The 14,852-nt window shown below is 38.8% G+C and overlaps 1 protein-coding gene across 12 annotated transcripts in view; it reads left to right on the top strand.

Moving 5' to 3' along the window:
* The window catches only part of LOC126267997 (myosin heavy chain 95F), a 380,222-nt gene that overhangs the window by 291,909 nt on the left and 73,461 nt on the right, over window positions 1-14,852 (top strand). For all 12 annotated transcript variants that reach the window (XM_049973362.1, XM_049973367.1, XM_049973370.1 and 9 more), the window contains 6 exons: window positions 747-1,009; window positions 1,170-1,319; window positions 2,052-2,311; window positions 13,900-14,057; window positions 14,161-14,325; window positions 14,428-14,651. In XM_049973362.1, coding sequence (XP_049829319.1) covers window positions 747-1,009; window positions 1,170-1,319; window positions 2,052-2,311; window positions 13,900-14,057; window positions 14,161-14,325; window positions 14,428-14,651 — 1,220 coding nt within the window. The remainder of the gene's footprint in view (window positions 1-746; window positions 1,010-1,169; window positions 1,320-2,051; window positions 2,312-13,899; window positions 14,058-14,160; window positions 14,326-14,427; window positions 14,652-14,852) is intronic.

The following is a 14,852-nucleotide window of genomic DNA, read 5'->3' on the forward strand; positions in this document are numbered from 1 at the left end:
AAATCATCAAAGAGCCCATGACAGTGTGATTTGGAGTTAAAATTCTGACAGGACACATTCATAAAACAGTCTGTCAACATATCCCTTCCTTCTGTGTTTATCTTGCAAAAAAGGGCTAGGAAGGTATACTCAGAGAGATTCATATGGAAGCTAGTCAACACTCTTTCTTCCTGTACACCATGCACAACTGGGTCAGTGAAAGGGGGGAGGGGGAAGTGGGGGGGGGGTGATAGTGATACATGAAATACTTCCACCACAAACAGTGGGGTGGGGTGCAGAAAATAGGCAAAAGTTTATAATTATTTTGCCAACCTCCCAGGAATCCCAGTCCTGCTGTTAAATCTGCTGTGGGTGCTTTAAGGAAGAGAAAATCCATGATGTGTGGCTGTGATATTATAATCGGGCTTCCAGCATTTAATACTGTGACAAACACATGCCTAATCAGTGCTTCACATTAAAACATGTCACCTGCTGATGAAAAACAGTGAATCGACAGAATTAAGTGAATAAGCACACTGATTATGTTAACGCAGTTTAAGTGCTATGTTGTATGCAATTAAAAAGGCAATTGGGGAATATGTGGAGATGTTTCCAAAGTACTGTAAAAGGGATCTGGTGGTCTTCTAGAATTTTTTCTTTGGGAACTATTGATTAAGAATTCATCTTTGTTAATTAGTTGCACTTGTGTCCTGTGAGCATCAGCCAAACTTGATAGCAAAACTAACATTTTCTTTGTACATTTCTAGCAAATCCAATCATGGAAGCTTTTGGAAATGCAAAAACAACACGAAACAATAACAGCAGTAGGTTTGGAAAATTCATGGAAGTCCACTTTGACAACAAATATCAGGTTGTTGGTGGCTACATCTCTCATTATCTTCTGGAGAAATCCCGCATTTGTGTGCAAGGCCCTGAGGAGCGAAATTACCATGTATTCTATCTACTGTGTGCGGGTGCACCTGACCAACTTCGAGCCCAGCTAAATATCACCAAACCTGATGACTTCCATGTAAGTCTCTTATTGAGGATTTTGTTTAGCTTATAGCTCAGCTACTTTGTTCTTGTTGTAGCTGAAACATTTGTGGTCACACATTTTTCTCATGCCTGTCATGTGAAAGAGAGCTGCAGGTTTTTAATTAGTGTTCCATTTTTGTTATCATTGTTAACAGTATTTAAAGCAAGGATGCACCCAGTATTTTGTAAACAACACAACAGAGAAGAAACTGAACAACAGTCAAAAATCTCAGAGTCAAATTAAAAAGGGAGGCCTAAAGGATCCATTACTGGATGATGTGCAGGACTTCACTACCCTGGATCAGGTATGTTGTCTTTTCTAAATTCATGCATTTCATTAAAAGAGATTTTATCTCTGTATCTCAAAAGAGTACTCGTGGTTATTTTGTAATAAATTTATACTTCTACCTCTGTGTGACAGACACCCGTCTCATGAAGTTCTAATTGAAATTAAAGTTGCAAACAATGAAACTAGCATGAGGGGGGGGGGGGGGAGGGGGTGTACGAGTTTCTTTTTATCACATGTTCTTTCCTTTGGAGGACAGATAGTTTTTTTTGGGAGTGTTCTAAAATATATTTTCACAAGTACTACTTTACCTTACCAGTTTCTCATGTGTGTATGCTGCATCATCAGCAATTAAGAGGTTAAGAGTCCTTTCTATTCATAGTTCAGTTCACAAATGTAAGATGTATTTACCTGAACAACAAAAACACATAAATGTGTTGTAATTTTGCTGTTACATGAAGGTAATTGATCTGGATAACTTCAGTTTTATAACTGAAGCAGTTTTTCCAAGAAAAGTCGGTGGAAAGGAAATTCTCATGCCACAGAAAGAGTTATTCGTATGCACAACTATATACATGACTATGCATAACTATGAAAAGCTTGTTGTTCACAGGAAGATAAACATGTGAAAGTGGTTTATTTTGTATGATCATGTTCTCTTTTGGACGAATACAGACATCATGCCTTCCATTACAAATTTTATAATTTGTATATCTACCTAAGTTGCATTTTTAATATTCCGTTGGTTTAGGCGTTATCTCGAATAGGTCTGGATGATGCAGAAAGGCTAAACATATATACAACAGTAGCATCAGTGCTCCATCTAGGAAATGTCTCCTTTGAAGAAAACCCAGAGGATACAAAAGGAGGCTGTAGGATCACTGCAGCATCAGAAAAATCACTAACAATAGCATCTAAATTGATGGGAATGGATCCAGAGGAACTTAGACAAGCCCTTGTTTCTAAAGTCATGCAGACCAGTCGTGGTGGCCTCAAAGGAACTGTTATAATGTGAGTTTTGCACTAATGCATACTATTAGTTTGTAATTTTCTGCAATAATATTTCAGTATAAATTGTGATAATTTCTATCTGCCTTTATTTTGCCTTTTAAATTGCACTTTAGCTGTATTTACCGTTTAATATTGAACAGTTATAGTTTCTTCCAGTACTTACAAGTGATAGAATCACAAGCTCTGTGGTAACTGTGAAACAAATAGGCAATACAATATTTACATACTTTTGATGTTTTTACAAGTATAAATATTTTCAGTTGTTTTCATGAATAATTTCTAAGTGCTAATGAATTTCATTTTTTTCCAAAGATATCATAGTTAACTGTGAAAACTGTGTGTTCTGCTGTGCTTGAAGCTTTCTGGGTATGCAGTACTTGTCATGATGAATTGCCATGCAAAGTAATGACTAGGATCTATGAGTGCCAATCAGAAAAATCTGTGCTGTAATAATGGAAACTTAAAAAAAAAAAAAATGCAAACTTTCTACTAGTCTCATCTGACAGTAACTATCTGTTGTTGTATTGTTCACTATATTTTTTTTAAAAAATTGTTGCCTGTTTCTGACATTTGTGGCAGTTTCAGTTTTTCCCATCATTATCTATGCATGTTACTACTTGTGTACAGCTGACAACTAACTCCAAATGTTGCATGTTAGAGCCGGTGTATAGCACATGCTCAAAATGGCTTCGCTGCAGTGCCTCTGTGAGTCATGAGCTCAACTTGATTTCCAGTGGCTAACTTTTTGACAGTCTTTTTGTTGTGCGTTTCTGAGAGTCAGCATCTCCCCAATATGGTGACTAGCGACTATCCTTTTCATTATATGGTTACATTCCATCATGGATTTTCCATTGTTTGTATTTTCGGTTTTTAATTTTTAAACAGATACACCTGGTTAGAGATAAGCTTTTGTTTTGCACATTAATACTCCAGTTGTTATGGGGGTTATTTATCGGCTGTTGTTTTTGTTTTGAAGTTCAACTTGTGAAGTTGTACACAAGTTTACGTAATTGAATTTTTCAATTGTAATTGTGGTTTATTGAATAATTCGACTGTTTCATTGTCAAGTATATTTACAAATGCAGTGTATGATGACATGGTATTTGTGCATGGGTTTTGTAATGGAAACACAGCTACTTGTGGAGAATATGGTAAACTGCATCCTAACTGTGGAGTACCTGATTCAAGAGTGGTTATTGTGTTTCCACTAAACTGTGTGAGACCGATGCAGTGCTCAGTAGTCATATCTCAACTGAATGTGCAAAAGAACAGTGTGGATAAAGTAAAAGATTACTCAGACTGTACAATGTAGTCTTTCAACAAGCAAATAAAGAACTTCTTAGACATTGTAATGGCACTGGCCAGTGTAAGCACTCATTTGCATAATCATGCTGCTTGCGGTAAAATGCTAGAGCAGCATTTCACCACCACACCTTCCTCAATGTACTGGTATGACCACTCAGTTGATAACCAGTGGCATTACTAAAATCTTGGATGCTTCGGCAACATTGCGGCAAAGGGTCTATGTGACAGCTGGAGCGACTGCTTAGCAGTGTGCCCTATCGTTCATCCTGCCATCTAGAGGCATCAAATTGGTGATCTCTGAGGAGCAGGCTACTGCTGTGAGGCTGAAGAGACACTGTCACTCACCTGCCATTTGTGAATCAGCTGTCTTTGTTTGCCTTCTTATGTAAACACTTGCCTTGGAGGTCAAGCCTCCACACTAACAGGTTGAACTGAGACCCTCTCAGCAACTAATCTGCTGTTTGTCCACCATTGCCACTGCCAGACAGACGTTAAGAGTGATATTTGTTCCCCGGTTTTCTATGCTTCTGTCACTCACCAAGGTTGGTGCAGGCCACCAGCCCACATTGCTAGCAACTTAGCTGTGCCTGATCCCAGTGCCAGCATTTGACAGAGCTCTGCTTAGGATGCAAACCATGCAAAGTCGCTCCGCTCCCAAGAAGCACGGAGATAAAAGCTTACATTTATTGACTAGTGTTATTAGCATTGTATGGGCTTACGGGATCATTTGTTTCCTTTTCCCTTTCAGAACTAAGTAATATGTTATGCTGATTTATTTTGGTTTCTGGTAGTGACAGATTTTGTGCAAGATTCCATCAGGTACTGGGGCAAGAAGGTTTGTACCCAGGAGGTAATCAAGTGTATTAAACTGGATCAAGCTGCTGAAATGTAAGCTGACAACTTAGTTTCACAGGGAACTAGAGAAGGGAACTGTTGCCTTCTATTTGTGTCTACCTGTCCTACACTCTAGCATTGCTACATTAGTTAATCCTTTTGTGGTAGTTCAGGGATGGATATTCTGACTTTTCTGGATGACCTATATATGGCTGCAGAATAGCAGGTTGGAATCATGAGCAGTTGCCGAGTATGGCTTGATAACAGGAGATGCAAGGACATATGTTATGTACCATGAAAAGTTGTAGAATGCTCCCCTTGCATGCCTCGCAGGAAGGGTTGTTGGAGTACTGTTGGGGGAAGAATACCCTTAGATACAGACAGTAACAGCTAAATGGTATAGCACATAGAGAAAGGGAGTCCATAGAAAATTTTGGGGACATAATTAAGAAATTAAATGTTGATACCTGTGTACTTAGAGGCAATGACAATGCCAACAAAGCCATTCTGCAGGATGCAGAGCAGAGGGCAGTAGGTCCAGTCTTGCGAGGGTTGTCAGCTGAAGTTTCCCACAAGGTATAGCAGAGTTTCCAAAGTCTTTAACTGAAGCTGTGGCAACTACAATGTCTTTGGCAGGAATAGATACAATGACCATATCCAGAGGGTGGTCTTAAATGGTGAAGAGACATGTTATCACTGCGGTCACTGTGGCCGTGTTTGGCGCAACTTCAGGAAACCTCAGTGCAGGAAGTTGTTGTAAAATGGGTGAGCTGTTTACTCACTTCAGGAAACCTCAGTGCAGAAAGTTGTTGTAAAATGGGTGGACTGTTTACTCTTTGCAGTGGCGGAAATAGTAATCACACTTTGCATGTGTTACATATAATCTCACCTAAGTAAAACGCAATGCCTGTAACTACAGGGTAAGGGTCTGATGATCAATGGTACTAGTTGTGGTGTACTGGGACCCTCTTTTCAACTGCCTGCAAACATAAACAGGAACCATGGTAGTGAACAACACCTATTCATTATGTTACCTGCCTGACCTTCCATTAGAGACTCTGCCAAGCAAAAATCTCTCCTCTGTAAAAACCACCTTAGATTCAATGCTTCTCTCCTTCCAAGAGTAAATGGCAGCTAGCCAAGATAATTGAATTGTGATGGAACAACTATTGAAACATATAAAGCAGTACTGCAGAGAGCTTCAGCATTGACTTGTATTAGGAATGTCTATGTCAGTCAAACTCTGAGCCCTGATCTCAAAGGTCTCTGTCTGTTACTGCCACAAGCATAGAGTCATCCAAATTCTGACCTCACTGTCCTCCCACATATACCTACAGTGTCAGCAGACACGAAGAAATGGCATGATAGCTGGGAAAATCCCAGTATGTCTCTTTAATACGCAATGGCATGACCAATGTAAATAAGGAGTTCAAGACTTTGCAAAAAGTGTATCCACCATGAAATGTGTAGAATGCAGAAAAGTTTCAGATTTAATCACAGAGTGGGATTCAGATAGCTGTATTCTTCAAAGAAGGGTAGAATGTAACAGTGATGGCTGGTCGCATTGTTTCACCACTGCACATGCTTTGGTACACTGGCATGATCACTCTGTTGATGATCAGTGGTGTTACCAAAATCCGGGATACTTTACCAATATTGCAGTAAGGGGTCTATGTGTGACAGTTGAGGATCAGCTTACCAACACTGTGATCCTTACACATATATATAGTGGCTGTCCAGGTGGCTATAGGTATCAAATTGATGACTGCTGTGAAGTGGCCTACTGTCATGAGGCTGAGAAGCAACACTGCTCACCCACCATCCACTGAAGCAGTTATCCCCTTTCGCCAACCTATGGGGCCACATGCCTTAGGAGTCCAGCGTCTGTACCAGTGGGCCAAGAGATGAAAGGAAATCCTAACAGCCGCCAATCTGCTGGGCAGCCACCATCACTAGTCACTGCCTGCCAGAGATTGAAGCTATGTTTATTCCCCAGATATCTATGCATCTGTCACTAACCAAGGCTGTGGCAGGCCTCCACCCCTACCTCCTAGTAGCTCTTCTGTGCTTGATTGCAGCTCCAGCACCTGATGCAGCTCCACCTGGAGTGCCTACTGTACAAGCTCATCCCACTACTGAGACACACTGAGCATGGCGATCATAGGTGAATACGTGACAATGATTCACTGCTGAGTCTAAGGATTTGATGCCTCTCCTCAACCTGTTATAGACTAGATTGAATAAATGAATCCACTGATACCAAACTGAACATAACTGGATTGCCCCTCATTTACCCACTGGAGAACCCCAAGCCCCAAGTACTGGTATCCCACATACAAGAATATGTTGTTGTTGTTGTGGTCTTCAGTTCTGAGACTGGTTTGATGCAGCTCTCCATGCTACTCTATCCTGTGCAAGCTTCTTCATCTCCCAGTACCTACTGCAACCTACATCCTTTTGAATCTGCTTAGTGTATTAATCTCTTGGTGTCCCTCTACGATTTTTACCCTCCACACTGCCCTCCAATATTAAATTGGTGATCCCTTGATGCCTCAGAACATGTCCTACCAACTGATCCCTTCTTCTAGTCAAGTTGTGCCACAAACTTCTCTTCTTTCCAATCCTATTCAATACCTCCTCATTAGTTATGTGATCTACCTATCTGATCTTCAGCATTATTCTGTAGCACAACATTTCGAAAGCTTCTATTCTCTTCTTGTCTAAACTTTTTATTGTCCAATGTTTCACTTCCATACATGCCCACACTCCATACAAATACTTTCAGAATTGACTTCCTGACACTTAAATATGGTGGATATTAATTGTACATGGCCTCTATTGTTGTAATTTACAGCATATTCAATACCTTCAAGAAATAGAAGAAGGTAGACAATTGGAATTTTGTTGTTGGCTAATTTCTGATTGCCAAGTAGTTCCATGAATACTGTTTATTGATGAAATCACTTTCACTCATTATAGTACTTTGGTACTAATACAATTGTAGAGTGTATGCAGAATAACATGGCCAAAAGATGTGCAGTCTGCTGGGCAAGCATGGGGAAAGTGGTATGGTATTGGTAGGGGTTGTGGGCAGGCAGTCAGTGCGCTGTAGGGGAAATGTCTAGCACTGGAGGGGAAGTGCTGTTCTAAACCTGAGCCTATGCTCACATTTTTTGTAAATATTAAGTGGACTCTCTCCACACATGCACTACCATGGTGAACATCCAAAATGATCTACTATAACCTCTGCTTTGGTTAGTACCTAAAAGGAATTCTGCTAAAAATGCAGAGAAAACAGCAATTTATTTTTGCCTTATTTGTTAACCATTTATAACTTTCAGAGAAAGCATCATGTGTGGTGAATTTTGAGTAAAGCATATATTTCTTTTGTTACTGTGTTAAAATTTGCCTCTTTTCCAAAACCCAGCAGAATTTACACAATGTCACCTCATTAACATGTTGTGCAGGCGCAGTTCCAACAGAATTTTGAAACCATGGTGTATTAAGTATATTAACTGAGGACAGGTAAGGTAAATAGCTTATGAAAAAGCACATCCTTGATACCAAAATAAATGTGTAATGTCTTCACTTATTATGTTGTTCAAAAATCCACAGCATTTCGTTTCAATAACTATTGATGGCCCCTAAAAATTCCATTATTTCATTGAAAAAGTGTGTATTTAGTGGAATAGCATGGTAGATAAATAAGTTTTGTGCAATAAGCTTATGGCAAAATACTCTCCTCTTTGTATGCTATCTTTTGCCAAAATGTTGTTTCAATATCTCAAAGCATTTATAAGGTACGAGGAATGTTATAGGTATTTCATTTTTTCTTTATTGCTGTTGCACGTTACTGCAAATGAGTACACTATGTAAAAAAAAATTCTCAAATTTGGTGACAGATAACCTCCACCCAAATCTAAATAAAAATTCAATACGTTCAGTGAATCACATACACACAACATATGATGTAATATGCACCAAATGCAAAATCTTAGCTACTCTTATTTTTCATATAAACATTTTTTAATTTTGTACAATGCCTTACTTAAACACCATATTACAATACCTGTGACAAGTAAATTATGATATTTACATCATTGGAAGTTGGTATATTAAGTTATAAGTAATACAAAAATAATTAATTTCTTTGCCAATTACTTTCTGTAAAATCATTTGAGAAAGATTACAGGATGTGGACCTCATTTCTGTTAGTGCAGCACATTGCTAACCAGCCAAAAGCCTGCAGACAATGTCGACCTCCCCTTGCAAACCAACAAATAAAATTGTCCAGTGCTTTGGACACATACCAGACAATATATTCTGGATGGACTGCAGCTCACATTAGTTTTCCAATGAAAATCCTCATCTCTTTGTCAAAACACATTTTCAGGAATGCTTCTCTGTAAATGTGTGGTCTGGTGTGATACACAATTAATTGATTGGAGCTCTTGTGTTACCATGTCATAACAGGGCCCTGTTATTTAGACTTTCTGGAAAATGAGCTTCCGGCATCAACAAAAGAAGTTCCTTTAAATGCAATGATGAGTATGTTCTTCTAGTGTGCCAGGGTCCCAGCACATTCTGGCACTGATTCAGACATAATTTAATTCTGACATTCCTTGGAACATGGATTGGCAGATATGGTCACATTTCTTAGCTACCATGTTCCCCACACCTTGCAGCTTTAGATTCCTGCCTGTAGGGTTGGAGGAAAGGTGACATTTAAATATAAAAGGTAAACACAAGAGACAAATTGATCATTTGGATTATGAATAGGGCTGCCATATTAAAATAACACTCAAACAACCTCAGAGCAGCTGTGGTGTTTTGAAGAGAATTTGAAAATGCGTTGATATTGGAGGTGGAATTTTTGAAAATCAACTTTGAAGTTAATCATTTGCCTTTGCTTAACAAATTCTGTGAGTATTTGTTTAGGTTACATTCTCCAGCTATATGTTTGTAACCAGTACAAATTGGACACATGTTATATTGAATGTTCCACTGAAATAAGTGATTAGCTCTCTCGATTCACATTTGGGAGGATGACGGTTCAAATCTGTGTCTATCCATCCAGATTTAGTTTTCCCATGGTTTCCCTAGATCACTCCAGGCAAATGCCAAGGTGGTTCTTTGAAAGGGCACAGCCAGTTTCCTTTCCCATCCTTGAAAACATCCAGAACTTTTGCTCTGTCTCTAATGAGCTCAGTCTCGATGGGATGTGAAAGATTAATCTTCCTCTCTTCTATTTTACTACCAACTAAAATATCTACTATTCATTCTGAAACACCCTGTATAGTGATACTTACAAGCCTTTGAAATCATATTCTTCTTCAGAATAGGATGAGTGGAATGGGGAAAACTGCAAAAGTGAGGGATGTTGTTGTAGAAGGGATGAGGAGGAGTGGGAGGAGGACAACATGTGATATCAGAATGCAGGGATGACTCCTAGGGGTAACAGAAAACAGTTGTAATTTTTTTTAGTCTTTCCTGGCTGTCTGTTGTCATTTTGAGGTGTTGAGTATTCTACTGAATATCAGTGTTGTTCATGCACATATTTCTACAACATGACTCATTATCTTCATTAGTTGCTACCTAAGACTGCTCGTTGAGTGAAACAGGTCCAGTATTGTACCTGTGGCCATCCCCGTCCATGGTCCATTTCCGGCATTCCATCTGTAGTCTGTTCCTGCTGTAAGGATTGTTAGGTCCTCCTTTGGTCCAGTGTGCCAGGCTGAGTGCTGGCATTCCATCTTCGGTTCTGCAACTGCCCCCGTTGCATTTTCAGCAACTCCAGCGCAGGATCCCAGGTTCTGTTGAGTCTATACTCAGTGTCATGATCATGAGGCTGTCCATTACCTATATCTCTATGCTCTCTTATAACACTGTCCTAGTATCTGAGAGTCTGTGCCAGAACCCTCATTTCATGATAGTTCATGGAGTGATGTAGTTCGAGACAGTGCTTGGTAATGGTTGATTTAGTTCCCTGTTTTAATCTTAATCGGGAGCCACTTTGATGCTCTTTGCGTTAAACTGTGTACCACTTAGGTTTTAATCACAGTGTGAGTGTCCTCCATCCGCTGCACCTTCTTACTTGTGCAGTCAAGCTTCGAAGACTGGCATACTGAGTCAATTTTCCTGGTGCACTCCACTAGAGACAAAGAGGCAGTGACCTAGTTGGAGTCTTCACCTGCTAAGGAGGCTACCATATACTTTTGGAGGTGTAAAAGTTAGTGGCTACTGTATCTGGCCTGTGGTACATGTTTCGTATCTTCTCTCTCACAAGTGACAAGCTGACCTGACTTTTTACATTGTTCACAACTCTAGAGTTGAAGTGTGATGCTTAATCCTGGTGAAAACTCGTACTACATCTCCATTTCAACATGAATCTGAGAGAACTCAGCACCCTCCCTTCTTTCCATTAAAGCTTGTTGAGCTTCTTTACATTTTGGTTCATCTCCTCCCCATAGAATCTTTTGATGTAATTCTTCAGGTATCCTCCACCCCCCCCCCCCCCTCTCTCCCCATCCCACCTATGGTGATCTGTTGATATCTTGAGGTATCAGGTACTCTGCCAGATAATGTGACTCATTATTTTCGTCAGGTGCCACCTGAGACTGCTTGTTGAGTGAAATGGGTCCAGTATTTATACCTAAGGCCATTCCCCTCCTCCATGATCTGTTCTAGGCTTTCCATCTGCAGTCCTCTTCCACTAAAAGTGTCCTTAGATTTTCCATCTTTGGTCTGATGTGCATGTCTGCATGCTGGTGTTCTGCCTTTGGTCTGGTGTGGATGTCATTTCATGGGGGAGAAGTGTGTATGAGCAGACATGAAACAGGAAACTGGGTAAAAAATGGCACAAATAACTGAAGGAAACATAATGAAGATAAAATAAAAGAAACAGAAACAACAAAAGAGAGAAATAGAAACAGAACTGCGAAAGAAGGGAAGACTGAATGAGCAGAACCAGTGAGAGTTGGAAAGCGCAAGACTTGTGTGCTACAATCCTTTGTAGAATGAGTTCCCAGCTGAACAATTAGGAGGTGGGTGTTGAGGAGGAGATTGATACTATATATGATTTGAAAAGCACTTTTGAAAGCAACTGTGCAGTAGTGAGCAGCTAACTGTTAAACAAGACAATGTTTTCAACCATTCTTTTGCAAAGAGAAGCAGTAATCAGTTTACCATTCAGTTAGCATTCCATTCCAAAAATGTTAATGTGCACATCAAACCAATGTTGATTAATAACAACTAAACCAAACTTCTTAATCATCAGGATAGTACCAGGATTCAGTGGAATGTCTGTTATATTTTATATGGAATTTGCACGTGAATTAACTCTACCCTTAACAATAACAACACTCAGACTCCTTGAGCAGAAAATTGTTCCCAGTTAGTGAATGACAGCATGGGTCATCTGTTACCTCAAGGGAGAGTAGATCCTGAAAAATCACCATGCTGAGGTTTATCTATAATATATTTCTATAACATTTTACCTTAAACAGTATAGTCTTCTCCATGCCAACCAGCATTGATTCCAAAAACACTGATCATTTGAAGTCCAACCTGTGTTCTTTACATGATATACTTAGAATCATGAATCAAGATAGGCAACTTGAAGTAGTGTTTTTCAATCGCAAAAAGCTTTTTGGTGCATGCTGTGCAGACAGATGCTAAAGAACAAACATTTTTGTGGGATATCTAGTTAAAATTGTAATTAAGTGAAGGATTTCTGGACAGACAGAAAGTACTGTGTTATCTGGGAACTGTATATGACTGTTATAATAGGGAGAATCTAGCACAGATAAAAGAGATTGGTGCCACTGGTGGCTGGCTTGTTTGGTTTATAGAAAGGTGTCACAGAATTTATTAAAACTCAGAACTGTTTCTAGGAGTGAAGGTTATATAAGATTGCTTACAAGTCAGACAGTTATTCACATGTTCCAGTGCGGTCATTTGAGGTCTTTTTGTGTGTTCTGTTTTGAAATTTCTTTTTAAATATCTGGGCATAACATTGGAAAGCTATATGAAATTGAATGAGCTTGTGAGGATTGGGGTAGGGAAGGCAAATGATTGACTTTGGTTTATTGGGAGAATTTTAGGAAAGTGTGGTTCGTCTGTAGAGGAGATCCCATACAGGACACTAGTGCAACCTATTCTTGAGTACTGCTCCAGTGTTTTGGATATGCATCAAGTTGGATTAAAAGAAGACATTGAAGCACTTCAGAGGTGGGCAGCTAAATTTGTTATCAGTTGGTTCGAACAACACGCAAGTGTTATGTAGATGCTTTGGTAACTCGTACGGGAATCCTGGGAGGAAACACAATATTCTTTTCGAGGAAACATACTGAGAAAATTTAGAGAACTGCCATTTGAAGCTGACTGTTGAATGATCCTACTGCCGGCAACTTAAATTTCATGTAAGTATGATGAGGATAAGGTATGAGAAATTAGGGTTCATTCGGAAGCATATCAACAGTGGTTTTCCCTCGCTCTATCTGTGAGCGGAATAGGAAAGGAGACAATTAGTAATGGTACAGGGCATCCTTTGCCACGCACCATATGGTGGCTTGCTGAGTATGTATGTAGATGTAGATGTAGACTTGTGTTTGGAACTGACGTTCACAAAGTCATTTTATTACCTGTGCTTTGGTTACATTTTCTACTTTTTGTTTTCCAGCTGTAAGTGCATAGTAGTCCAAGATGAGAAAAGAACATACAATAATTTATTTAGTGTATACACCAAAATCATTGTAATAATATATATGCTGTGTGTTCTATGCTTCTAAAGCATACTTATGTATTCTGTGTGTATGTATATTTTTGACGTATTTATTTTCATTGTGTAATGATGACAAATCCAAATCATTGTAAGATGATCACTGGATGGAAGGATAAATAATTAAGTAGCAATTGTTCTACATGGTCATTTATTGTCACAGTGAGGTTGCATCTCACTGTACAGTCAGTTAATGTACTACTACCATTTTACATGAAGATAACTTCTTGGTAACAAGCACTAAACCCCACGTAAATGAGGCTTGTGAGAAGACTGAAATTAATATATCCATACAGTGATTATACTGATACCACTGCCAAAAGTCGGACATCTTTGTTCACTGTTTTCTAACTGATTGTTATTCAGTTATTTGCTCTCTTACATATTAAGTTTCAATTAGTACTTTCAGTGTTCACTTATTTGTAGTGTCTATTATTGGAAATTTCTCCCACTTTGGACTTTTATGTATCATTACTGTCACATGTCTTAATGCATTCAGTATTTTCTTTTCTTCATGTGCCTACATTTATGGTCCTACCTATTATGTAGGAATTATAGGTGGTCTGTCTTATTCTTTACAAATTCAATCTCATCTAGGAAAAATATGATCTATCGAAGATACAGGTTAAGCGTTATTCCCAGTAATCTGATTCTCTTTTCTTGTTAACAGGGTGCCACTTAAAGTCTATGAAGCCAATAATGCCAGGGATGCTTTGGCTAAAGCATTATACAGCAAACTGTTTGATTATATAGTTCAGAGAATTAATAAATCAATCCCTTTCAAAGCATCTAGCTATTATATCGGAGTCCTAGATATTGCTGGTTTTGGTAAGTAAAGTGAGTTACCATACACAAAGAAGTCACTTTTTTGTCAGTTGACTGAAACATTAATAATGCTTTGTGCATTGTTTCCAATCTTACACCATTCCAGAATACTTCACTGTCAACAGCTTCGAACAATTTTGTATTAACTACTGCAATGAGAAACTGCAGCAGTTTTTCAATCAACGGATATTGAAGGATGATCAAGAATTATATCAGAAGGAGAGTTTAAATGTACCAAAGATTGAGTTTAGAGACAACCAAGACTGTATTGGTAAGAACCTTACAACAAAACTTCCATAATTTGCAAATTTAATGTTTCTTCTGTCTTATTTTTATGTGTCTAATTGTATAACCTGTATTTCTGTTTATCCAGATCTCATAGAAACAAAAGCTTCTGGAATATTTAACCTTTTGGATGAGGAATCTAAACTTCCAAAGCCATCTTCAGAACATTTCACAAATGAAGTCCATAGACACTGGGCCAATCACTTCCGACTAGCTAAAACACGTGACTCCAAACTTAAAGCACATAGGGAAATTAGAGATTCTGAAGGGTTCATGATCCGACATTTTGCAGGTGCTGTGTGTTACCAGACTGTAAGTTTCCTGTAAAACCAATTTCTTGTATAGTATACTACAGACTATAACATTTGTAGAAATTTATTGAAGCAGAGTGTATTCTGTCCATTGTTCCATTCTGTATGCAGCACTGGTACTACTATTATTAAATTATGCAACAGTTACCATTCATTCTTTTTACCCATATACAGTTTTGTCTTTCAACTAATTTTGTACTCA

Source organism: Schistocerca gregaria, chromosome 4 (assembly GCF_023897955.1).
Source record: "Schistocerca gregaria isolate iqSchGreg1 chromosome 4, iqSchGreg1.2, whole genome shotgun sequence".
Taxonomy (NCBI): Eukaryota; Metazoa; Arthropoda; class Insecta; order Orthoptera; family Acrididae; genus Schistocerca; species Schistocerca gregaria.